The sequence below is a fragment of the Lepidochelys olivacea genome (genome assembly GCF_965140295.1).
Source record: "Lepidochelys olivacea isolate rLepOli2 genome assembly, chromosome: 11".
In the NCBI taxonomy this organism is placed as follows: domain Eukaryota; kingdom Metazoa; phylum Chordata; order Testudines; family Cheloniidae; genus Lepidochelys; species Lepidochelys olivacea.
In genome coordinates this window covers 39,744,606-39,771,632 of record NC_140421.1, presented here as the reverse complement: position 1 = coordinate 39,771,632, position 27,027 = coordinate 39,744,606, and the positions used below count along the sequence as shown (strand labels likewise).

The 27,027-nt window shown below is 41.1% G+C and overlaps 1 protein-coding gene across 1 annotated transcript in view; it reads right to left on the bottom strand.

Moving 5' to 3' along the window:
* Window positions 1–27,027, bottom strand: part of MYO3B (myosin IIIB) — a 334,888-nt gene that overhangs the window by 134,811 nt on the left and 173,050 nt on the right. Inside the window, exons 23-26 of the mRNA XM_084643361.1 lie at window positions 14,875–14,954; window positions 12,298–12,318; window positions 5,665–5,742; window positions 1,674–1,879 (exon numbers count right to left, since the gene is read on the bottom strand). Coding sequence (XP_084499487.1) covers window positions 1,674–1,879; window positions 5,665–5,742; window positions 12,298–12,318; window positions 14,875–14,954 — 385 coding nt within the window. The remainder of the gene's footprint in view (window positions 1–1,673; window positions 1,880–5,664; window positions 5,743–12,297; window positions 12,319–14,874; window positions 14,955–27,027) is intronic.

The window sequence follows — 27,027 nt, the reverse complement described above, 5'->3', positions numbered from 1 at the left end:
CACTTTAACTCAGACTGCTATAACTTTCTTATGTAGGAAAACCCATTACAAATCAAACACTGTTTTTAGTCACAAAAACATTTATAAATCATCTTTTACATTCATCTAGCTGAATGTGCAATATCCGCAGCACCACTGCGATGTTGTCATGTGGCAGAAATCACCAATGGTGAAAAATGTCTGATGGGGTGTGGTTAGTTTTTTGCCACTATTTGATTAGTGCTGTGCAGACAGCTTGAGACAGAGGCCTTGTCTCACTACAAAGTTTTGTCGGCAAAAGTTATGCTGCTTTAATCAAAACCGCTGTTGCATGTCCACTAGGAACTGGGGGGGAGGGTTAGTCTGTGTCTAGGTCTAGGTCTTTGTGTCTGCAGAGTGCATCCACACTAATTGCTCTTGCATCAACACAGAGAGCAGTGCATTGTGGGTAGCTTTCCCACTGTGCAACTGGCTGCAGGGTGCTTTGGGAAGAGTTTGCAATGCCTCATGGGGCAGGTGCAGTGTCACATGATGCAGGTTTCTCAATCCCATGGTCCAAGGGCCATCCTAGTAGATTGTCAGCCCCAGCCCCCTTTTCAGCTGAAGTGTGGGGTGGGGGAGGGAGAGGAGAGTGGTGTGTCTGGGGTGGGGGAGACAGCAGGCTGACCGACCTATCCGGAGGCAGGGAGTGGGGACACCCCCCACGTCAGCCCCCAGCTCTGCTCAGCACAGCAGTCTCTCCCAAAACAGCCCGCTCTGTCTGCCTGCCTGTGGTTCTGTGATTCCCTCAGAGTTCTCCCACAGCCTCCTCAGCTGCCCTGAGCGGCATCCTAAGCAGCTCTGTGAGCCCTCCATGCTGAGGAATGTCAAAGCAGCACAGCAGACCCCCCCTCCCCCCCCCCAGTTCCTAGTGCTGGGCAGAACAGGAGCATTCCAGGCTAATGGTTTGCTCTTTGTTCCCCAAAGGGAGCAGCAGGCTCAGCTGTCAGATACTTGGAGCTTTGTAAGGGGAGGGGCACATGCCTGCAGGGCAGCAGAAATCAAAACAGTGAGCTGAGTGGTCATGGCAGGTATTGTGGGATACTGGTGGAAGCCAGTTCTGTCAAAACAAACAGTGTCTACACCGATGCTTTGTTGCTTTAACTTTGCCACAAAAAGCGCTATGCCTCTCATTGAGGTGGTTTTGTTTTGCAGCCAAAAATCACTTTGTAGTATGTACACCTCTCCTGTTTTGTCGGCAAAAGGCAGCTTTTGCTGACAAAACTTTGTAGTATAGACAAGGCTGAACACGCTGCTCTGAGAGATTTTGTATAAAGGTTTGTGTTAATCCATTTCTAACCATATGCATAGTCTTTTTATAATGGTTGAAGGTGATTAATTTCCCTGTACTTGTAATATAAGTGTTCATTTACACATCACTACTACAGGGACACGTGATGGGGATATTTTTTTGTATAGAGCATTAAGAGCTTGATTCTGGTCTCACACTGGTTTTATACCAGTGTAGCTTCATTGACCTCAGCAGGGTTATGCCGGTTTTCAGTGTTGTAACTGGGAGCAGAATCAGGCCCTAAGTGTACAATCCAAGATTTACTGAATCTTCTGCATTCAAACACACAGTGTGTCCAAGAATGCACAGTCTGCTGAATGGAGTCTTAAAGGGAGAATCATATTACAAAAGAGACCTGTTTTACCTTTTCACAAACTCTTCAAAGAGGATGCGGTGAGAATAACCTTGTTGACGTATCTTGACAGTTTCTAGAATTCCTGTGTACCGTAGCTGTACTAGAACTCTTTCTTGGGAAAATTTCAGCGCCTCTCGGTCATCATTTGGTTTAATGCAGCGGACAAAGTGAGGTTGTCCAACCACCATTTTGGATAAAAGATCCATCAAGGAATACTAACAATGAAAGCAAAAAAACCATACAATTGACAAGAGACCCCAGTACACTTATTTTAAAGAAGCAATAAATATCCATAACTATATGTACATGCCTGAAGATATCACATAGAAAGGCTGGGAAATTATTTCTTTTTCTAATAAAATGTTTTGATTAATTTTTTTTTCATTTTCATTCAAGCTTTTCTTTGACTTTTTTCATTTTTACCTAAGCACCGAACATCCAAAAACCAATCCCAACCCTACCCCCAGTTTTCAGATGCCACAAAACAACCTAAATTATTTTAACAGTTATTGGAAACTGAAATTTTTCAGTTGTTTGAGGAACACACTAAAACTTTTGATGAAAATTGATTTTTGTTGCAAATTTCCATTTAGACATTTTCTGTTGAAAAATTCAATTTTTACAAAATTTCGACAAATCTAACATCCAACATATTTGGACAAGCAATATTACAAACAACATACCAAATTGTACTAGAATGAAAAATATATTTAAGTAATTAAAATATTTGCTACTCATGGGTACTTGTATATAAGTGGATACCCCTGTTACAACCTAGCTCAGTACCCCATTTTCTGGTCACCAATCTGTCGCAAGTGGACCCAATCACTGAATCCCATGCTAATCCAAGCCAATTTGATCTATATAGAGTCTAGTCACTGTTTCTAGCTCTGGGTCTACATGGCACATTCCCAGGATCAAACCTGTTGTTTGACAACCTTCTTTAGGATGTAGGTACTGCCACTCAGCTGGTCTAGACCTCAAAATCAGTATCTCAGACCTCCTGACCCCCCTCAGTTGCTTACGTATGCTTCCCCAGAGTTCCATCTAGGCTGTGGCCAGTCTGGGCTTTTAGTTCAACCATTTCAGGGACAATATAGCAGACCAGCAAGGAATACAGGCTTAGCAAATGAACTTCTTAACCACAGAAACTTTACCCTTAAAACATTTGAGAGTTACAGATCTTTGAAGACAGAATTCCTGAGGTGCACTCTCCCCTGACCTGATCTCACCCCTTCTGTAAGTATGATGCCTGTCAGTAGTGCAGGTTAGGCATTCACTCCTGCTCTCATCCTCCTGCAAGTCTTTCCTACATGTGACGATGGTCAGCCCCCCCCGTACAGAGCAACACCCTGCTCTTAAGTAGGGTCTCTGTTTCTATGTCATGTGCTTAACTTTGAAACCTTCAGCCCCTGCCGACCATGCTTGCCCTGCCTCCGCCTTCACTGTCCCCACTCCCACAAATCCCTATATAGAAAAAAATATTGTTTCAAGGTGTGGGGCAACAGTTTAGAGATGATCAAAGTTAAATGGCCCCAGTTTTCAGTCTTGATGGATTCTCAGTGATAGTTCTTTAATGAGGGGTCAAGTATCCTTCCTGGGCAGGGCAGCTGTCTGTAAAGCATAAAGTTAAGTTGCCCTCAGGCAAGTTGAGCCACAGTTCAATACATAATACAAAATGGAGTTCAGCATTTGATAAAGACATACCCCACTCTTATAACTCTTCCAGCACAACTCCCACCCACAGTCATGAAATTTCTGGACTTTCAAACTACAGAAGCAGTGCTTTTGGAAAGGGCAATTTCATACCAGTGATTCCAATACTGATGCGCCATCTTGGCCCCCATTCACAAGGTATTTGATCATGTATCTAATTTCAACCGAGAGTTCCAGGGACAGCAATAAATATAGTCCCAGCAGCTACTCACATGTTTAAAATTACACTCACATACTTCAAATACCTTGCCAAATCAGGTCCCAATAAAGAAAACCTTTAGAGAGTTTGACGTGCTCAGACTTACATACCCCAGGATACATAGACAAGGTATTATTATTGAGCTTGAAGTAAAAGTAACTAATAGTCTAGAAGTAAATCAAATATAATAATTTCTTTACTATGAAGCTTAATCTAAACTATACAATCAAGAGCTGGCGGAATAGTGGAAAACATTTTTGGTTTTCAAAAATACCATATACAACTTAATAAGGTTCCTGCCTCCTTGTTAGTCACTATTTGAAAACATTCCTGTGAATGGATGTTACTCAGAGGTGAAAGTAAGCTGGAATGGTGTTGGAGGACTATAAGAGTGGGGTATGTCTTTATCAGATGATGAACTCCATTTTGTATTATGTATTGAACTGTGGCTCAACTTGCCTGAGGGCAACCTAACATAAGCAAGAGCTGGTACACAGCCGGCCATACTGGCAGCGGGCAGCTTCCCCAGGCTGGCAATTTAAAAGGACCCTGGCCCTTTAAATCACCCCCAGAGCCCTGCTGCAGGAGCCCTGGGGTAGCAGCAGTGGCCAGAGCCCCAGGGCCTTTAAATCACCTCCAGAGCCCCGGGTCTTCCAGCTGCCACTGCTGCTGCCGTTACCATGGGGCTCTAGCAGTGATTTAAAGGGCCCAGGGCTCCTGGCTGCTGCTACTGGAGCCCCAGGGGTAGCAGTGGCGATTTAAAGGTCCCGGGAATTTAAAGGTCTGGCCCCTTCCACCTGAGCCCCCCCACCCTCCTTTTTCAGGACCCTGGCCCTGCATACCAGTAAGTCCCTTAAGTTACTTTCACCCCTGATGTTACTTAATTAATGGTTAAGAAACAGCTGCCCTTTATGCAAATACCTATGTTTACATGCAAAGAAGTGTATTTGTGAATGAACAGTATTGGCATTTGGCTGTGAGCAAGAGGACAGTTAATTACGTTCCTGCTTTAGAGTTGCAATCAGCCATTCAGGGAGCAGAAACAATAACATATTGCTTAGATAAACAATCACTCCTTCTAACGGTGAACAGTTCAATTGAACAGTTTCCAAACAACCCAGAGGAAACTGTTTCTCCAAATCATCCAGCAAACAATTTTGAACAACAAATACTTCACTGAAATCAGGATCAGTTTGCAAAATATCCGTGAACAGTAAAAAGAGGAAAAATATTGGGCCAAATCCTTGGGTACTGCCAGAATCCACAGAGCACAGGCAGGTGGGTGTGCCACGGGGGCATAAAGCTTCCACTAGAAGTGCCCTGATCCTGGTTCTGTGCTGTAGTGTACACTTCTTCCAATATGCGCTGGGTTTCAGTAGCTTGGGAGCTGCTCTAGGCGATGCTGGCCGACAATGACCACATGAAACCAACAAAATAACCCAGGATCAGAATGTCTTAGGAGTGTTCTGACCAGACTCCCTCTTAATAACCACCTCACCCCGTCCGTACCAATCTGATTGTAATAAATTCACCTGCACGGTCTATGTTAACTCAATCACAGAATTATTACAGACAGACAGATGACCTTTATCTTCTGTAATGGTGCTTGCAAAAATGGATTGACTTTACTTATTTATTAACACACATACGGCCAGTATTTTTAAAAAGTAGGCCCACTTGCACAAGCAAAGATGCCAGGACAATTGAATAATTGCAATTATAATATTTGTATGCACAAATACAACTGCACCCTCAGTTTTGGGTGCTAAACAGGCCTTAATTCTTGGCCCATAGTGTTTTAGAGGGAGAATATTCAACTGCAGGTCATCATGAAGTCATAGACTGCAAGTCACTGTCTAGGCCCTAGATCCTAGTACCAGTATATTTTTGGCCAGTTCTGAGAAGCACCATGGTCAAGTGATGAGAAAGAGCAAGAAAAAGAGTCAGAGTTCTGTAGGTCTAGTGAGGCATCACAGTGGACGAGGGATACGCTCTTATCCACCGCTCTCACTTCGCCGCACAAATGCTAGATTAATCATCTGTTCATGTAATCAAAATGCACTTTGTAAAGTTTACATTTTATACCCTAAAATAAGAAGCCACGGTTTGCCTCTTCATGTTGGTTGTTTCCTCTGGGTGTCGCATCATCTCCATTGTGTCAATCTGGAAATACAAACTCAGACATCAGTGGTGTTTTACAGACCTTCTTGGATCCCAAATCTGAGAGCAAAGTACAATATTTATCAAGATCATTCTTTTGTGTATATATACATTTTCAATGGTTCATTAGAAACCTATATTTACACATGGCAAGTTCCCTAAGAGGTGCTGAACACTCAATTCTTACTTACTTCAGTAGGAATTGTGGGGGCTCTGCAGCTCTCAGGTCTTGGCCTGCAGAATTTCAGTCTTGTTAATCCATTTGTCAACATTGCCCTTCAGAACAGAGAAGAGCCCAGACAATAATCTTTTATCCCCATCCCCTCTTTGAGCATTGTCCACTCTGATGCAATGGAACTTGGATCCGATTCACCATGGTTTGGATTTGGGTTTTGCAAGCCCAAATCTTCTGATCTGAACCACTGAAATATTAATAATTCAGGTAAAATGGAACTCAGATCCACGCAACCCCTTGCTTGGGTTGTACAAAACTAAAATCTGACCCACGCAGCATTGCAGAAACAAAAGGTGGTGTCTTCTGCCCTTCTCTATCCTGAGAGAATATAAAACAGTGACCATCTGAAGAATGTGCAGGCTACTTATTCTCCACAGGGTATCATTGGCACCTCTCAAGTGAGCACTACACTACGGTATAGAAACAAAGTACCAAATCACCAAATTACTAAAGTAGTGAGTAGAAAGCAGAAAAAACACTGGGAATCCATTCAGCAAATTTACTAAGAATTCGTAGATCTTTTATAAAAAGAAAAGGAGGACTTGTGGCACCTTAGAGAATAACAAATTTATTTGAGCATAAGCTTTCATGAGCTACAGCACACTTCATTGGATGCATACAGTGGAAAATACAGTGGGGAGATTTATATATACAGAGAACATGAAACAATGGGTGTTACCATACACACTGTAATGAGAGTGATCACTTAAGGTGAGCTATTACCAGCAGGAGAGCGACGGGGGGGGGGGGGGGTAGGGGGGAAATCTTTTTGTAATGATAATCAAGGTGGGCCATTTCCAGCAGTTGACAAGAACGTCTGAGGTACAGCGGGGGGGGGGGGGGGGGGACGACTGGACTTCTATATAGAGTGCTTCCGCCGATGTGCACGGGCTGAAATTGTGGAAAAGCAGCATCACTTGCCCCATAACCTCAGCCGTGCAGAAAACAATGCCATCTGCAGCCTCAGAAACAACTCTGACATCATAATCAAAAAGGCTGACAAAGGAGGTACTGTCGTCATCATGAACAGGTCGGAATATGAACAAGAGGCTGCTCGGCAGCTCTCCAACACCACTTTCTACAAGCCATTAACCTCTGATCCCACTGAGGGTTACCAAAAGAAACTACAGCATTTGCTCAAGAAACTCCCTGAAAAAGCACAAGAACAAATCCACACAGACACATCCCTGGAACCCCAACCAGGGGTATTCTATCTGCTACCCAAGATCCATAAACCTGGAAATCCTGGACACCCCATCATCTCAGGCACTGGCACCCTGACAGCAGGATTGTCTGGCTGTGTAGACTCCCTCCTCAGGCCGTAAGCTACCAGCACTCCCAGCTATCTTCGAGACACCACTGACTTCCGGAGGAAACTACAATCCATCGGTGATCTTCCTGAAAACACCATCCTAGCCACTATGGATGTAGAAGCCCTCTACACCAACATTCCACACAAAGATGGACTACAAGGCGTCAAGAACAGTATCCCCGATAATGTCACAGCAAACCTGGTGGCTGAACTTTGTGACTTTGTCCTCACCCATAACTATTTCACATTTGGGGACAATGTATACCTTCAAATCAGCGGCACTGCTGTGGGTACCCACATGGCCCCACAGTATGCCAACATTTTTATGGCTGACTTAAAACAAAGCTTCCTCAGCTCTCGTCCCCCAATGCCCCTACTCTACTTGCACTACATTGATGACATCTTCATCATCTGGACCCACGGAAAAGAAGCACTTGAGGAATTCCACCATGATTTCAACAATTTCTATCCCACCATCAACCTCAGCCTGGACCAGTCCTCCCAAGAGATCCACTTCCTGGACACTACAGTGCTAATAAGCGATGGTCACATAAACACCACCCTATACCGAAAACCTACTGACCGCTATGCCTACCTATATGCCTCCAGCTTTCACCCAGACCACACCATATGATCCATTGTCTACAGCCAAGCTCTACGATACAACTGCATTTGCTCCAATACCTCAGACAGAGACAAACACCTACAAGATCTCTATCAAGCATTCTTACAACTACAATACCCACCTACTGAAATGAACAAACAGACTGACAGAGCCAGAAGAGTACCCAGAAGTTACCTACTAGAGGACAGGCCCAACAAAGAAAATAACAGAACGCCACTAGCCATCACCTTCAGCCCCCAACTAAAATCGCTCCAACGCATCCTCAAGGATCTACAACCTATCCTGAAGGACGACCCATCACTCTCACAGCTCTTGGGAGACAGGCCAGTCCTTGCTTACAGACAGCCCCCTAACCTGAAGCAAATACTCACCAGCAACCACACACCACACAACAAAACCACTAACCCAGGAACCTATCCTTGCAACAAAGCCCGTTGCCAACTGTGTCCACATATCTATTCAGGGGACACCATCACAGGGCCTAATCACATCAGCCACACTATCAGAGGCTCATTCACCTGCACATCTACCAATGTGATATGTGCCAGCAATGCCCCTCTGCCATGTACATTGGCCAAACTGGACAGTCTCTACGTAAAAGAATAAATGGACACAAATCAGACGTCAAGAATTATAACATTCAAAAACCAGTCGGAGAACACTTCAATCTATTTGGGCACTTGATTACAGACCTAAAAGTGGCAATTCTTCAACAAAAAGACTTCAAAACCAGACTCCAACGAGAGACTGCTGAATTGGAATTAATTTGCAAGCTGGATACAATTAACTTAGGCTTGAATAAGACTGGGAGTGGATGGGTCATTACACAAAGTAAAACTATTTCCCCATGTTTATCCCCTCTCCGCTGTACCTCAGACGTTCTTGTCAACCGCTGGAAATGGCCCACCTTGATTATCACTACAAAAGGTCCCCCCTTCCTCGCCCTCCCCCCCCCCCGCACTCCTGCTGGTAATAGCTCACCTTACCTGATCACTCTTGTTACAGTGTGTATGGTAACACCCATTGTTTCATGTTCTCTGTGTATATAAATCTCCCCACTGTATTTTCCACTGAATGCATCCGATGAAGTGAGCTGTAGCTCATGAAAGCTTATGCTCAAATAAATTTGTTAGTCTCTAGGTGCCACAAGTCCTCCCTTTCTTTTTGCAGATACAGACTAATGCGGCTGCTACTCTGAAAATAGATCTCTTATGTTTCCATGAATTACTTAAAGTTGGTTAAAAACAAAAAATATTTTTAAAAAATAACCAAACACTAACGATTTTGAACATCTTGAAAGAAGAAAAGAAAGATTAGTACAATAAGTTCTTTGGTTCCAAGCTATGTATTGAAGCATTTTATTATTTTTTATTATTGTTTTATTATTATTTTTACCCATTACTGTTACAGTTCCACCCCAAGATTTCCACTCATATACTCTTTCCCGACAGTGCAATGCAGGCTGAAGTGCCATCCTTTAAAAACAAAGATCCATTCTGCCCAAATCTGCTGACTGTCTATTTAGATGTTAAAGACCTCCTAGCACTTAGTGAAGCATATGGTATAAGCTCAGTGTACCAGCCAGCATTACTTCTTTCACTAAAATTTTTCTTATTTTCAAAGTTGTTTATGTGGTATAACAGACCACATAACAGCTGCCATGTTTGCCTTTGTATTACCAGTATCCAATTTGTTACCTTGTAATGTGCTTTGAGACAGCTCATGTATGAAAGGCTCTACATAAAAAATCCACATAGGTACCACTCTTCTCTTCTATAAACTAAAATGCCAAAGCATTTTAGTTTATAGAAGATGTTAGAATTTCAGTGAAATACAGTTTAACATCCTGTTTTCCCCTAACCACAGGCAAGGACTCACACTTACAGGTACAACTATAGGGTATAATAGAAATAACCAGGCAATTGCTGATTTTCAATGGACCCATTAAGTGTAGGTGACACCTCTTTCACCCCAACATTGATTACTCCTGTCTGATAGCTGGGTCTTGTCTCAACCCCCTTCCTTAAGCAACAAACTGTACTTCACCTATATCTTCCTGCCAGGACAAGGACTCCCTCCAATCCTGTTAATCCAGCCTTTTACTAAATCATCACAGATTGCTAAACACTTCTCACTGAGTCAGGGTCTCAGTTTTGGATTCTCTGCATGGTAACACAGCTCTGGGTCCATGGAGCAGTCACTAAAATACATTTACCTTGGAAACTGATTTTAAAAAAGAGTTCCTGCCCCAAACCACTGGGAGGAAAAAATCTGACTGTTTTTAACTCTTCCTGTAAATAAAATGAAACGTTGATGAAGGTCAGGAAGTAAACTGTAAAACAGCTGCCCTGTTTTTGTAATGCACAGAAAAATTACCACTCTCAGTTAATTAAATAATATGTAAGAGATAATGAGGGCACAGAACACAGAAGTATTTGCCTACCCACTGTTAGGATTGCTATTACAGTAAAAGCTTTGTTATCCAACATGTTGGGGAAATGGGGGGTGCTGGTTAGTCAAAAATTCTGGTTAACTAAGAGCTATACTTACCAATGGAGGGAGGGAGTTTGGGTGCAGGAGGGGGCTCAGGGCTGGGGCACAGGAGGGGGCGTGGGGCACGGGCTCTGGACGGGAGTTTGGGTGTACGAAGAGGCTTGGGGCAGGGGATTAGGGTGCGGAAGGGGTTTTGGGGTGCTGGATCCAGGCAGTGCTCACCTTGGGTGGGTTCCTGCAAGGGGCAACCTATCCCTGCTGCTCCTAGGCAGAGATGCAGCCAGGTGGCTCTGCATGCTGCCTCTGCATGCAGGCGCCGCCCCTGCAGCTCCCATTGGCCGTGGTTCTCGACCAATGGGAGCTGCACACCCAGTGCTCAGGGCAAGGGCAGTGCGCAGACTCGCCTGGCCATGCCTCTGCCTAGGAGCAGCAGGGATATGTAGCCCCTTGCTGGGAGCTGCCCAAAGTGAGCGCTGCCTGGATCCGGACACTTTGCAACCCTATTGAAGATTTGTATTGGGAGATATCAGAAATGGTGGTTTCTAGAGCTTTCTGGTTGGTAAAGTGCCAGATAACACAGCTTTTACTGTAATTACCCTCTGTGACTGTTTAGATGCCCAGCAATTCTATGTTTCACCCAGCTGAACTGCCATTGCTCAAAATACCACCTTCTTGGCATTTCGGCAAAGAACATGTCATAAATATAAAGGGAAGGGGCTAAGAAGCTCTGATACAGTACTGTAAAATCCTCTTACCTGTAAAGGGTTAAGAAGCTCAAGTAATCTGGCTGGCGCCTGACCAAAATGACCAATAAGGGGACAAGATACTTCAAATCTGGGAGTGGAGGGAGGGGGTGTCTGTGTGATGCCTCTGCCAGGGACAGATCAAGAAAGCAAGCAATCCAACTCCTATAGAGTTAGTAAGTAATCTAGCTAAAATATGCATTAGATTTTCTTTTGTTTTTGGCTTGTGAAATTCGCTGTGCTGGAGGGAATGTGTATTCCTGGTTTTTTGCTTCTTTTTGTAACTTAAAGTTTTGCCTAGATGAATCCTCTATATTTTGAATCTGACTGCCTGTAAGATTATCTTCCATTCTAATCTTACAGAGTTGTTCTTTTATCTTTTTTTTGTTCTTCTAATAAAGTTCTGTTTTTTAAGAATCTGATTGGGTTTTTTGGGTCCTAAAAACCCAAGGCTGGTCTGTGCTCATCTTGTTTATTCTCAAGCCTTCCCCAAGAAAGCTTTTTTTGGGTGGGAAGATATCTCCAAGTGGTCTCTTCCCTGATTCTTTGTTAAATCGCTTGGTGGTGGCAGCATACTGAATCCCAGATATGGGGAATTTTGTGTCTTGGGAAAGTTTTAACCTAAGCTGGTAGAAATAAGCATAGGGGGTCTTTCATGAGGGTCCCCACATCTGTACCCCAGAGTTCAGAGTGGGAAAGGAACCCTGACAGACCACCAATAGAGGGTAGATATGGACAGCAAGTATATTGTTCCTCACACATCTCAATTATACTGTCGATACAGCTGTTCTTATGAAAATCAAACCAGAATTTGTGAATGACAATAACCAGGGTTACCAATCACAGGCAGATTGTGTTGCTCTATTACAGCTCAACAAAATTACACAAAACAACCAGCACACAGCTTGCTTGGAGCATTAACAACATTTTAGTGCTCACTTGCTCTGTGGCAGTTTACCATCTGCTCTGAACAGGTGGCATTTGTATAAACTATGAACGTTTGAACCAAATAATGCTATTGTCAGCACATGGGCTACACTTACTGGACTTCGCTTCACTGATTATTTCCAAAGCTTAAGCCCACTCTTTGTAACTCTAAAAATAGTTGCAGAAAGATTATTGTTCTCAATAAAGTAACTGTGTGTCTTACCTTGAGGAGATATTTAGGAGACTGCATGCAAAATATAAAGGAAATGAAGCCCTAAGTAGTATTAGATCAAGAAAACAGACTTTACATTGGGAAATAAATCAAAAGGAAAGATTGGATTTAGGCTACAGATGGTACAAAGGCAACTAGATTCCATTAAAGGTGACAGTATGGTTTTATAATCTGTGAGGCTCTCCGTTGCCCAAAGTTGTGTAGGCATCTTATATCAATAGAATAAAAGATCTCTATGAAGTATGATATTTATTTTTAAGTTGCTAAAGGAAAGACCCTGCTACATAGCACAGGAGAAATGCTTCATCAGCCCAGATAACATCAAACGTTTCGGGAGGTCATGTGATGATGTAAATATCGATGTTCTAGTCAGAGCAGCATGGATGTCAATTGGAGGGACGGGGAAGAGTTTTAGAACTATTTTGGCCAGGCAACTATTTTGAGCATTCCTATCTGAACTACAGACTAAGGTCACATAGGAGACAGTGCCACACTATTGAGCTCTGGCTGTTTAGGCAAAGGGGATAGGGAAAAGTTGCTACTACAATTAGTGTTACCTCTGAGAGGTGTAAGGATGCAAAGCGCCTCTCAATAGTGAGGTACCATAAAGGTCAGTACAACAAACGGGCTTCTGTTCCTACAGTCATTTTTATTTCTAAAGAATCCATCTTGAATGCCCAACAGGGTGTGCTGAGTCCAAAGGTGCAAGTATAAGCAGGTAGACAGACACATTGGGCCAGATTCTTGTTTACACTAAGCCTTCTTTATACTGCTCTGGCAATGTAAAAACACCTTAAAGTTACATTTACACCCCCTGAAGGGCACTTTACACACTGACTATAAATGATAATCAGGGCCAAGGTCTGCAGTGCCTCAGGAAAGGGCAGGTGTGAAGTTTATTTAAGGTCTTGTCTATATGGGAACATTTTTTTAGTATAAACTAAGGTGTGAATTTAAGCCAACATAGTCAGTCCATTGTTCAGACACCCTTATTACAGTATAAGAGTAGTTTTTTTCTGTTTAGCTTACGTCACTTGGGAAGTTAAACTGAAAAAATCCTCTTACACTGAACTAAGACTGTCCACAAGGCTGCTGCTGGTGGTGGGGATAGCAGTAAAACTATATCATAAAAACTGGTAAAACTTTCCCATGTAGACAAGGCCCTAGTGTTGGAAGTGAAACAGACTATTCACCTAAACAGAAAAAAATAAAAACAAAAAACAGCACCCATAGATTCTTCTTCTTTCAATGGAGCTGTAAATGCATTTCTCGAATAGTTGCATGGACTAAGAACTGGCTTTAAATTATTTCAGTCACATGGGCCAGCATCCTTTTCGGTAGGTTCTTTTTTTTTTTTAATCCAATTCAAGGATAAATAGTTTAAATATTATTTAGTTTAACTGAATGCTTTTGCTAAAGCTGCCAAGACAAAGTTGCTCTGATCCACCCACGCAGAATCAGTAAAATGTATACAGAGATGACTAACAGTGGTTGGAGCTGAAACTGGAAAGACAATGTGGGTATAAGTGCTATCTTGCAAGGAAATCCGATAGGGTATTGTCTTCCCTTCAGCACTAAACAAGTTTATACCAGTGAGAGAATAAATCTCTGAAATCTGAGTCTATATTTGCAGGTATAGTGAAGCGTACCAGCTCCAGGAAGATATATGAATGGCCATAAAAGGCCCGGGGGGGGGGATCAAAACAAAACAAGCCTGGAAGGATGGTCGTTGTTATTACCACTGTTTATTAATAATATGCATTGTAGGCATAGACAAAAAATAAGCAAACAAAACCCAAACAGTAATATACCTCACCAGCAGACTGATAGAATATATAGGGAAGGACCAGGAATAACTGCCTGAATTCTTAATACTATCAACCTGATGCATAGAGTTCTCTCCCTTATTGCCTGAGCTTGGTGTAACAAATTTTATTAATGGTCAGAAAATTATCACATCCTTTTAGAATCTTGCCACAGTATTTACTTGATGAAATCTAGCAGCAACTAATTCCATAGTTCCATTGTATGTTCCATTAAGAAGCATGTCCTTTCAATGGTTCCATATTGATTGTCCATCTCTTTCAAATGTTTTTGCCTTAAAGGCAGGATAAAGCAGAGGAATGGGTCAGTTTTCTATTTTGCCTTCATAATGTTGAATACTCCAACCAAAGTCCAACCAATTAAATCTCCTTTTCAGGCTATACACTCCTGGGGTGAAATCCTGGCCCCACTGAAGTCCATGGATGTTTTGACATTGGCTTCAATGGAGCCAAGATTTCATCCTTAGTCTTTTCAATCTGTTGTCATATATAAATTCCATCACTTCTCTAACCGTATCTGTTAGTGTTTGCTGGACTCTTTAATGGGCTGGTGACCAAAACTGGATACAGTAATCCAGATCAAGGTGCATATTTTCTGAAATAGGGCCAGATTCTCAGCTGATATAAATCCGCCCATTGTGGATTTACAGCAACTGAATATCTTGTCTGTAGTTCCACAATAATATTTGCTGACTTAAATTTCTTCCCTTTTGCAAATGCCTCCAGGAAATATAACACTACTAACCTTGATGCGCCCAGCACTAAATTGTGGAGGCAAAGACCTAGATGCTGCTGTCACTCTGGCTCTTGCCTGTGCCAAGTTACCTGTTAAAAGAGATGGAAACACAAATTGAAAGAACAGTTGCTGTTTCACTCAGAGAAGGGAAAATCTGAAAGATGAGAAAGTAGTCTAAGTAGCAGCACTAAGAATGCTACCAGATATAAGCACACTTCTTCTGCTGAACCCAGATAATCATAGATCCTCCACATCACTGAGCATTCAGCTGTGGTAGGGGTAACAAAAGAGAGATACCAGGGTGCAGTGTTGATTTAAGAGGAAAAAAGTCGGTGATAAGGAGGCTTGTCATTGGCCGTAGCGTACAGAGTTGATGAAAGCAGCAGCACAAAGGCATAACAGCTCAGTTGCTAGTAATCAATTTATCAGTGAATCATTCAAAGTTTTGAGAGAGAAAGAGCAGAAATAAAGCTATCCAGTAAGAAATCACATTGATCCCTGATGTGCGTCAATGGCATCTAAAATCACAAACTAATGAAAGAGGTGATAAAACAATCTCTTTTTTTGATCTTTGGACACACAGGCCTGCTTAATCCTGAATGATATTGTCTTTTGGGATTTTTAAAGACTGACTGTACTCCTTGGTCAAGACCACACTGTTTTGCTGTGGAGTCAATTGAATGACATGTTTACATTTTTTAAAAGTACAGTGTGAATCACCCAAAACATTTCAGCTTTATTTGCAGAATAACAAAATAACTTTTCAAAATAAAGGTTCAGAGAAGAGAGAGGAAGTGATGTGGACTGTGCATACATATGCAAGACACACCATATATTTTAAAGTTTTAGCAAGTCTAGCACAAGATGTCCAAATGTTTTCTCTGGCTATATCTTCAGAGGCTAAACTGTGATTAATAGCATTGAAAAAACCCTTTGAAGCAGGATTGGTGACATCAAAGTCCTAATCCATGGGTGGCAGGATTTTTATAATGAGTGGGAAGCATTTTAACACATTTCAAAGGATTTACAACATGAATAAACAATAGACCTCTGCAGATGTACCACACACACCTTTCAGAAACATAAAACATAAATAAGTTTCCATTTTAATTTAAATGTAAATAAAGTGTTAACACTTCTCTCAGGTGGTAAGTGCCTTGTTTGCATCACTCCAGAGTTTAGCTATTTGCTTTACAGAAGACTTGTAACTCCAAACATTTTTCAGGGTTTTGCTAAAGTATACATTATATAACTGGTAAGGAAGTCAAATGAAATACACAAAAAGCAAAGAATATTTATTTAAAAGTACTTATCCCACAGGGAAATTGCGAGAGTACATTACCCACATTAAACTGAAAAGAACCTTTGACAGTCTGTAGTCTCACTTCCCTTCTAACAAGGAAACTGACAACCTTCTGAAAACAATCTGGAGGCTGACACTCGAAATTTGGAGATTACATGCTCAGGAGCAATTCAAACACTTTGGACATTTATTCACTCAATGTCTTTTTGTGTTAAGGTCCTGGCATAGAGGACGGTGACACAATACTGCACAAAAATGATACATTCTGTCCAGTCCAAACACAAAATGTGTCAATGTTTTCAGAACTTGTTTTGGAATGTAACTTTTAGATGCTAACAAATCTGAGCCTGTTTTGAAAATCTGCTACAAAACTAAGGACAAAACCTGGATATTTTTCTCCTAATCGTAACAAAATTTCTCAACATGAGCTAATAGCTGGCAATTCTCACATAACAATGTTTCCTCTTATTGAAATGTACTTTTGGTTAAAAATGACTGGGGGTGTTGGAGCGGGAGGGGAATAAGAGTTTCGGCTTTTTATTATATAAGGCTGAAAACACGGAAAAGCGTTTTGTTTGATTTGGTTTCATTTGTTTTTTTGGCTTGGGTTTTACAACAGCCATTCAGGTCCTGTTTAGGCTGGAAAGTCATGAACTGGAGAACTAGTATCAGTACACAAGGATAAAAGTTAAGCAATAGAGAGGGGAAGGAAACGTAAGTTGGATTTGTTCAAAACCGTTTGGTTTTTGTTTGCTTTTATTAAAGCATATCAAACTTCAATGGCTAATTAACACGTTGGATAAATGATGTTTTTGTTAAAGGTTCAATTATGATTGTAGAGCTCACAGCCAACATCCTAGCTCCAGACATCCTCCATCAAAATTCAGACTAAACCTGACATTCCTGATAAGGCAATAAACAAGCAGGGGGAAAAAAGCAGACATAACCTTTCAGGCCTTCTTTACACATCATAAGGAAGAAAAAAATGGAACAAGGCCAATTTAAAAAAAAATCCTACTTATTTTATTGGTTGGTTATTTTCAGGTTAGGGATAGATCAGAGCTGCAAATTCAGGTCCATATTTCAAACGTCCTAAAGTTCTAAAGTGTTAAATTCTAGGAGCTTGGTTCCAACTCATTTCTTGTATTTTTTTTTAAATCTGATATGTTATTATTTGTGTATGAAAATTAATTTGCTGTGCATTTACAATATTTTTCCAGTGTGCACACTAATTCCATTAAATATTAATCAAATACAACTTTATACCATTCCAACAGCGTTCTCTTTATAAATAGATTTAAAAAAAAATCTCTGTTTCTGGGGCTGTGGAACAATTATGATAACTGGACATCTTCTTTGAGCTTGTAATAAAATAACAATATAATAGCACTTTTACAAAGTGCTTTTCATGAGTAGATTTCAAAATGCTTTCTAAAGGAGATCAGTATCATTACTGCCATTTTACAGCTGGGGAAACTGAGGTACAGGGAGGTGAAGTGACTTGCCCAAGGCCACCCAGGAGACGAGTGACCAAGCCAGGAACAGACCCAGATTTCCCAAGTCCCACTCTAATACTCTATCAATTAGGCCATTTTATAGAGCTCTGACAAACATTATTGGGTCATTTACTATTATTGGTGGTTTTATCTATCTCTGAAAATGAATAAATGAAAATTTATTTTAAAACTTTGGGGAATATGTTAAGGACTGTACTTTAAGGTCAAAAGAATGATTTGTTTTTGTAGAGAATTTCAGGTTATTGAACTTACCACTTAAGAAACAGGTTTATCTGCTACTTGCTACGAGGAGAAACAGAGAGATTCTGATCCTCCTAACACTACTATAAAGCCCCACACTGCAGTCTTAACATCAGCATAATTACTACTGAATTCAATTAGATATTTGCCTTGAATTGAATTTAATTGATTTAATTGAATATTAAGAGACCAGCAGAGTCCATTCCAGTTAAATTTTTCCACATACCGTGGGAGAACTGAAACATGGGTCTATATGTTCTGTCTAGAACAAACTTTGAATACTCCCTGAGTTGTAGTTACACACCTAGAAGATATATGATTGCTTCATAATGAATGTAGCGAAGTCGATGGTCATCCTCACTAAGATTATTATCCTGTGTTATTTGCTTCCTGTTTTATTAGCTCTGTGACTGATGGACTCTTATTTTGTTACTGGCTCTTTAGACCATTGGTGCATGTATATGATTTTCCATGATACTGCACTGACTGATAATGATGTTTAAAATCAACAAAAAGTTTGTTTACAATAAATAATTCAAGCATTTATAATGTACAATGCACAGAATGTGTGATTCTGTCTAAATACAGTGTGGCTGAAAGAGACTGCCAAGTCAAAAAATAAGATTCACACACAGTGATCTGCTGCCTCTTCTAGAACTGTTGATTTTATTTATTTTTACTGGCAAAAGCAATAGCAATTCTAGGCCAAATATAAGACCCCCTTTTACGTTTATGAATTCGTATCCATTCTTATTTTGGACTTCATTTTGTATTTCAAATGAGCTCCTATATAATTACTACATAATGGACAGCAGCTTCAGTCAAATTGAAAGAAAGTTTTTATTAGGATTTTCCAAACCAAATACAAAATAATGCTTTAAATAAAGGTTTGTGACCCAATAATCTCAGAAACTCAAGTTCAGGAAAGTAACTCCTTCACCTATACCTTTAAAACTAACAAACAGAACAAGCCTTCTTTGCAAATCACTCCACATAAAAAAAAGTGATAGACAAGAATTAATATGGGGTTTATTCCCTGATCAGTAAATATTAGAAGCTGTGCTCTCTGCATTTGATTTTCATTTACAATGTCATTTATTACTTTACACACCAAAATAATTAAATTTTATTCCACCTTATGAATAATATCAATATTTGAAGAATAAAAGTTTTTAGATAATATCACAGCCAGTTAAAACGTCCCATGTGTTCCTGGAAAGGTTAAACTGATTAAAGACAGCACTGTTTCTTTTAGAAGTCTAGCTTCCCACATACAGCATTACAGACAATCTAGAGGAAACAGAGTATCTGCAGGTGTAGATGTGTTTAAATAAAATATTGCTTACATTAAATCAAAATCCATAAAATGGGGAAATTAAAGTGACTAAAAATTAGAATTTTTCCTAAACTACCAACATGGATGTTTAATTAGCAAAAGAGGGAGCACTGCCTAGTGGTTACATAAGAACAGCCATGCTGGCTCAGACCAGTGGTCCATCTAACCCAGTATTTTGTCTTCTGATTGTGGTCAATGCCAGGTCCTTCAGAGGGAATGAACAGAATAGGCAATCATCAAGTGGTCCATCCCCTGTCATCCACTCCCAGCTCCTGGCAAAATACAGGACTATGGCCCCCATCCTGAAAACATGCATATGTTTAACTTAACTTCAGTGGGACTACTTACATGAATCATGGTAAGATCCTCCTGCCTTAGAGTTTGCAGGATCAGAGCCCAGAGACTCTGAGACTGACTTGCTGTGACCTTGAGGGAGTCACTTAACCTCTCTATTCTCAGTTATCCCTTCTGTACAAAAGAGCTAACAATGCCACTAGGGTTTAGGTAGGCTTCATTCATTAATCTTTGCAAAGTGCTTTGAGAGCCTTCTACAGAAGGTGTTGGAGTCATGCAAAGACTGTATTATTATGTAGATGCTTATCCAGACTCCTTTTGTCAGAAACTGTGCTGGAAATTTCACAAGTACAGGCTTTCTTTCAAATACCCTCTTTAGTGCTGGCTCATTTCAACCATGTAAGAAAGACAATACTGTCAAAATACCCTGCCTCCTCGTTCCACCTAAAGCCAAGTAGCACAGGTTTTGAAAAAGAACTATAAAAAATTCACTAGATGTTTATAAACTGCAATAAAGATCAGGGTTTTCTTTTTTCAGGTTCAGTGTCGGTAGTGTTATCTAGTTGTTAGAAAGAGAGGACTCCTGGGAGTCACATGACTCCTGGGTTCCAAGCCTGATGAGTTGTTTATTTTGCATGATCATCATTTTTTCCAACTGTAATATAGATAGCATAATACCTACTTGCCTCAATGAGGCCATAGTGCTTAATTAAGGATTATAAGAGCTTTACTATTCTCAGATGGCAAATGCTACAATATCTAAATAAATATTAGTAAGCATTACAATAATCATTTGCGTCAGTTCTGATCTGATTTGAAATGGTTCATCTATTCCTTTAAAAAGGGGCAAGGATAACATTGTTCTTTTAGCATAATATTTACTTTCTGAAGTGAAATTGACTCAGAGCAAAACATCTTAATGACAATGTCACCATACCTATACTGACTGTATCAGGAACATTACTGAAACCTGAAGCTACAATATAGGAGGCATAGCACAAGCTCTTCCCTTATCTCCATCTATTTTATTAATTTCATTCATGCTTGTTCCTAGATACGGAAGGGGCATTTTAAATATCAAGTAATATAATATGGTGGGGAATAGCAAAATGCATTCATATTTCATTGACACTGCTTCTAATCACAGCTAACACTTGCATCCTGGAAGAGGTACAGTCAGACCATGTCTTTGACATACAGAGATTCTTTTCTGCCTTTCCTTTTAGTACATTTTATCTTGCCTAAGGAAGTCGACTGCTTATCTCTATAATGCATTTTCATCTTCTGCTACTGTAAAAGATTAAGCTTCTCTGAGCTAGACAATAAAGGAATACATGTCATTTTTTATTGGGTGCTCATTTGAATCTGGTCACTGACTATCAAAACTCGATTGAGTCACTGAAGCCATTTAAGTTAATCTGTCTGCAGTAAAATAGCTAAGAATCCAATTTTCATGCATATTAAACATTTTACATACGGATATAATATTTATATAAATACTATATATATATAGGATAGATTGTTTGTCAACACACACACCAGATACTGCAGCCTCAGATACTATACTGGAAAATACAGTGTACTTTCTCCCCAAAATGAGTTATCAGTCCTGTTGAAGTCCCTAGAAGTAAACAGAGATCCTAACCAGTTTTTCAAAATCAGAACTGTACAAACAGCATGGGAACCATGATATTTTAGTAACAGTAGTATGTATCTATGTGTGTATATATAGCTCCGAAATTATGATTACTATCTCCACAGTACATAATATGTAAATGATCTTTGTAGACAAATAAAAATGACAAGCCCCATGCCACAACAGTTTGAGCCTAACAGTTTGAGCCTTTGGTTCTCATTTACACAAAGGCCTCTTTACACCACTCTGGTAGCATAAAGGGGTCTAAAAGTGGGCATAAATGAAAATTACACTAACTTTAAAACCACTTTCCATTGCCAACGTGGTGTAAAGGGGCCTTATTCTAAATAAGAATTAGGCCCTAAAGGCTTCCTTGTGCAGACTTCCCATAGACTTGGGCAAGTCACTTAGCCTCTCTCTGCCTCAGTTCCCCATCTGTAAAATGGGGAAAATAGCAGTGCCATGCCTTGCACAGGTGTTGCAAGGAAAAATACATTAAAGATTGAGAAGTATTTTGAGATCTACTGATGAAAAGCACTATATAAGAGCAAATTATTATTGTTATTTGTCAATGACCAGGCCCTAAATTAGACATAGCACACCAATGGCTGGCAAACAAAGGAAATTATGGGAAGCAAGAGGTTTACATTAAATACATTAAATAATATGAATGATTTTATTATGTAAGCATATTGGTCATTTCTGTTTTGAAATCATCATTTTACTGGAATAAATTAATTTGTAATTTAAAGGAATAAAGTTATCAAAAAGAGTAGAGAGTGACAGAATAGATGCCAACCAGCCAATTGTTTCAAAATACACAAACTTACCTCAATAATGAGGTTTTTATTTTCAAATTGACCGCTAGGATTGGTTTAATTGACCAGGACACAGTGATCAACTCATTGGTCAAATAGCAGTATTACAACGGTTATCCTGAAGAACGTGAATTAATTATAACAGCTAGATTAGTTGAGTACCTGTGGAATCTGACCAAGAGCTAGTTGTCTGAGGCTCAAACCAGACAAGACAGAGGTGATGATAGTTGCTTGGGGGAAGCAACCAAGGATATGGTGAAAAACAGTGTCTGTCCCTTAAACGGAGGGGTTGTGCACCACTTGAGGGTCATGGTTTGCAGCCTAAGGGTCTGGCTGAACTCTCAAGTCAGTGCTACCACAACATCAGGCAGCGCAATATGTAGCTCTGTTTTTTATCATTTCTGTACAGCCAGAAGGCTGAGACCATTCCTTTTGGATCTGGACCCTGCCAATGTCATCCATGTCAATCCACAAGATTAGATACTACAATGCATGCTACATAGGGCTACACTATTCAGCTTTCAGGAACCAACTGCAGCTGCAAGTTAAGCATCTCTCCGCCTGCAAGCCATTCATTGTCTACACAAGAGACAGCCCTTCTTCCTGTGCCACACCACCAGAGTAGAGAGCAGCGGAGGGGCTCAGGCTAGAGCACCTCTAGAACAAACAGGAAGTGACTGCCGGCAGGGCCCCACAGATTTGGAAGTCTCTCTCCCACCTTGGTCCAAAATAGCCCAGATCTGATGACCACCCTTCAGGACACATTGCAAGGCTCGTCTTTTCCCAATTTCAAAATGGATGTGGGGGATGGAGGCAGGGATTAAAAGGGTGGTGAACTGCTGAATGAGGAGGGGAAACTTGAGCTTTTAAACCTGCTTGGCTTACTGGTGGTAGGTTCTACTGAACTGTACTGCTGCTCTTACAGGATTGTCTCCGGCGTATTGTGACTTATGTCAGGCACACCCAGATCATATGGGCAGATGCCCTTTTCAGTACTTGTACAAACCTAAATAGATTTATCAAATAAATTTACCATAACTAACAGCCTACTGTATATTGCTCCAGCACTGCTCCATTTTGCTATCTAATATATTTCACATTCTCTTTTATTGATTATGTAAGAAAATAATTTGTATTGTCCACAATTCTGTTTTCCTCAGATTAAAAAAATTATTCACTAAGATGTTAGAAGGAAATACACTATGTTGGGTATCTATGATTTACATTTTATCTATGTTCTTTTACCAATGGGAGCCATACTTCTACAAACACCACCACCACCACATTGCACTTTTCCAACACCTTGCATCTGAAGATCTCAAAGCTGTCCTCAAGCATTAAATGAGCCTCATAAGATGCAGTGAATAGTGTTACCAAACTCCTGGTGTAAACTGAGGCACAGAAAAAGTTAACCAATTTAGCCCAAGTAACATTGAGTAAATGGTGGAAGTAGGAGTAGAATTCAGAAGTTGTGATTTCCAGCCCTCTGTTTTTGCACACTCCCTTTCTATACACTGTATGCTATGTGTTTTATTTTAAATATCTCATTACTTAGTGCCTCATGCTGCAGTTGCTCCATACCCAGACCCCCCTTGAAATCAGTGTGAGAATTTGCACGGGGTGACTGCAGCATCAAGCCTTTACTTATTCTGTACAGTATTAAGGTAATTATAAGGATCATAGTACTATGTTTTCTGATGTAGTCATCTCTATGTTTAGCTGTTCCCACTGTTATAAGATGCACTGTAGGATTGTTCATTATGGAGTTTGAATTCAGCTGTACGTTGTGCCACGTTCTCCTGGCATGTATGGGGCATTGGGCCAGCAGTAGTGGAAAATCTGCTTGGAAGTTACTGCAGGAGACCCATACTTCCTATTCCCTTTGAGACTTCATAGCTAACTAGCAGGGTCCCAACACTGGACAGTAGTGACTGGAGAGGGGGTGTTGGCAGGGCATCTCAGGAATGCATTGTTTCAGCTCCTCAGTCGGACATCCTCAGCTAATGGGGCTCCTGTGGCAGTCTGACCACTCATGAGGAACTCTTGGAACTCATGAGGAAGAGCAGCAGTGAAAACACAATCTGCCACCCCCCACATGTAATTTTGTGGTGTGTCAGGGGTGGGAGGTTGCTTGTTTGTTTTCTTAATCAGGACATCCCTCTTTTAAAGCTTTACCTTCCCACTTGAATGCTGCCCAGTCATATTGTATCTATAAGGAATACACTAAAAGATTGAATGTAAGAAGTAATATCAAAGAGAGAGAAAAAAAGGTTTCTCCTCCCATTCAAACAAAAGCCAATTAGGTATCCAAAGTTAGATCTACAACTGGTATAAATAGAAGGTACCATGAAGGGGAGGGTAAATTAGTTAGTAAATGAAATAGCCTGTTGCTTGCAATAAAGACTTAATGTCAACACCTAGAGCTGGTCGGAAAAATGCAACTTCCATATTCCGCCATTTCAAACGACCCCTCAAAATATAGATATTTCCTGCAGAATGAAAATTCCAAAAAATTTCAGTGTGAAACCATGGTTTGGTCTGGTTTGGTTCTATAAGTGTTGAAAGATGATAATACAAAATATTAAAATATTTTAATAGAAAAGTTTACATGAAATAAAAAGGAATGAAAATGTCAAACCATTTTACCTTATCAAAACAAAATTAAAAAGTCAAAAGGATTAAAATTAAGCTGAAATGTTCCTACAAAACATTTTGCTGTAATTACATTTTCTGACAGAAAACTGCTTGGTCAAATTTTTTCAACCAGCTGTATGAAGAGCTGTCAGTTGTGTACAGCAATATTGTGGATAGACTGTATTAACTCATGGCAATTGTAAAAAGAGGTTTCATTTTCAAAGTGCTTGAAGTACTCTAACTAGTCTTTATAGTATCTCTTTACATAATTAGTAATAATATTCTCATTTTCTTGTTATGGAAACAAACTAGGTATTTCAGTTGACACCTAACTTTAGGCACAGGAGCAGTCCAGTTGACTTCATGTTCTTAATACTAGGTTTCTTGTTTACATTCTTTCCTGAATCAGGGTCATAGAGAGGCTAAGGCAGGGGTGGGGATTCTTCTTTCTATCAGGGGCCACTGACCCTCAGAAAAAATCAGTCGCAGACCACACACAGCCCTGGGGGCGGGGCGAGGGGGGTCTTCCTCTAGGCTCTGGGGTAGGACCAGAAATGAGGAGTTCAGCATGCAGGAGGGGGATCCAGGCTGGGGCAGAGGGTGGAGGTGCAGGAGGGGGTGAGCGTTCTGGCTGGGGGTGCAGGCTCTGGGATGGGGCTGGAGATGAGGGGGCTCCAGGCTTGGGCCAAAGGGGTTGGAGTATGGGAGTGGACTCAGGCAGGAGGATAGGGTGCAGGCTCTGGGAGGGAGTTTGGGTGCAGGAGAAGGCTCAGGGCTAGGGCAGTGGGGTACAGGTGGGGTGCAGGAGGGAGTTCCAACCTGAGGCAGGGGGTTGGGGTGGGGGTGGAGATGCAGGGTCTGGGAAGGAGATAGGGTGCAGGAGGAGGTTCCAACCTGGGGCAGGGGATTCGGGGTGTGGGTTCTGGCTGGGTGGCGCTTACCTCAGGTGGCTCTCGGTTGGCGGTGCAGCAGGGCTAAGGGAGGGTCCCTGGCTCCGTGCTGCTCCCAGAAGTGGCTGCCATGCCCGGTCCCTAGGTGGAAGGGTCAGGGGGCTTTGCGCAGTGCGTGCTGTCCGTGCACACAGGCACCGCCCCTGCAGCTCCTATTGGCCATGGTTCCCAGCCAATGGGAAATGTGGAGCCAGCAATGGGGGCAGGTGCAGCACGCAGAGCTTCGCTGATTAGCCCTGCTCCTAGGGGCCGCATGGACATGCCAGTTGTTTCCAGGAGCTGCGTGGAGCTGACCGTACTTTTAATGGCCATAGATTCCCCACCCCTGGGCTACACACCCCACCTTGCAAGCTGGGTGTGTGCAAAAATCCCACTGGCTTCAACAACAGTTCCATGAATACAGGATTTGAAGGATAAGGCCTTAGTATGAATGACTTCCTCAAGCTCACAAAAGGCCTGATCCTCCTCCCAGTGCAAAGCTCCCAATGAGTTCATTGGTGAAGCTCAGACTCAAAACACATTAATGGCAGATTAGAAATGATGTGTTCTTGTCCCAAGCTCAGTCCTCTAGATCAAAGTGCCTCTCTCTCTCTCTCCTGTGCAGGCACTTATGACTGTATGGTATGTGAACACCTTTTACTATCTTAGCATTGGTTTATTTTCATAGATCATTTTAATTACCACAGACATACTGCTTCTGTGTCAATATTTCCTGAAGCATCACCTTCCAGAGTCAACAGCAATGTTACTACTGTTCATGACTTTATTACAAATCTCACAAAGTTTGTCTTGAAGCCCTAGCTCCTGGCATCAGGTGATTAAGTGAAGATCTCCACTTTCTTTTTAAAACAAACAAACAAAAAAGCCGGAAAATGTGTACCCTAAAGGCTCCTACACAAGAAAGTAAATAAACCCAAAATGTATTTTTTTTTTAAATCTCATGATTTTTAAGCCATTCACATGGCTTGGGGGACCTGATTCATGATTTTTGAACACTTGGGGTTTGGGAATCCTGCATCAGGACTCGTGGGAACAATATCAAATTGCACCAGATTGGTAGCCCAATATTATTATTACTATTCATTGATTGTCACAATGAAAACAACCGCCTAGGTCCCTACCCATAGCTCTTTTTGAAATCTGTCCTATAATGCATGAATCAGGAGAAATAACAATAACAAGACACGGGATATTAAAAACTACCAGGTAGTTGCCATCTGAAGGCAGTACTGCATTGTATTTTCTCTTTTCTTAATTCCAAATTTTCCTTTACAGGTAAGACTAACATCAGCCAGCTCAGAGAGATTTTCCAAACCTAGGAATTCACTCTTCAGAGACAGCAGTCACCTTCTTCAGGTTTTACTTTAGTACAAAAGACAGCTATAGAGCCTTGTGCAAGATGCGGAGGACCCATTTTGGAAGTCTGTGAGTTAA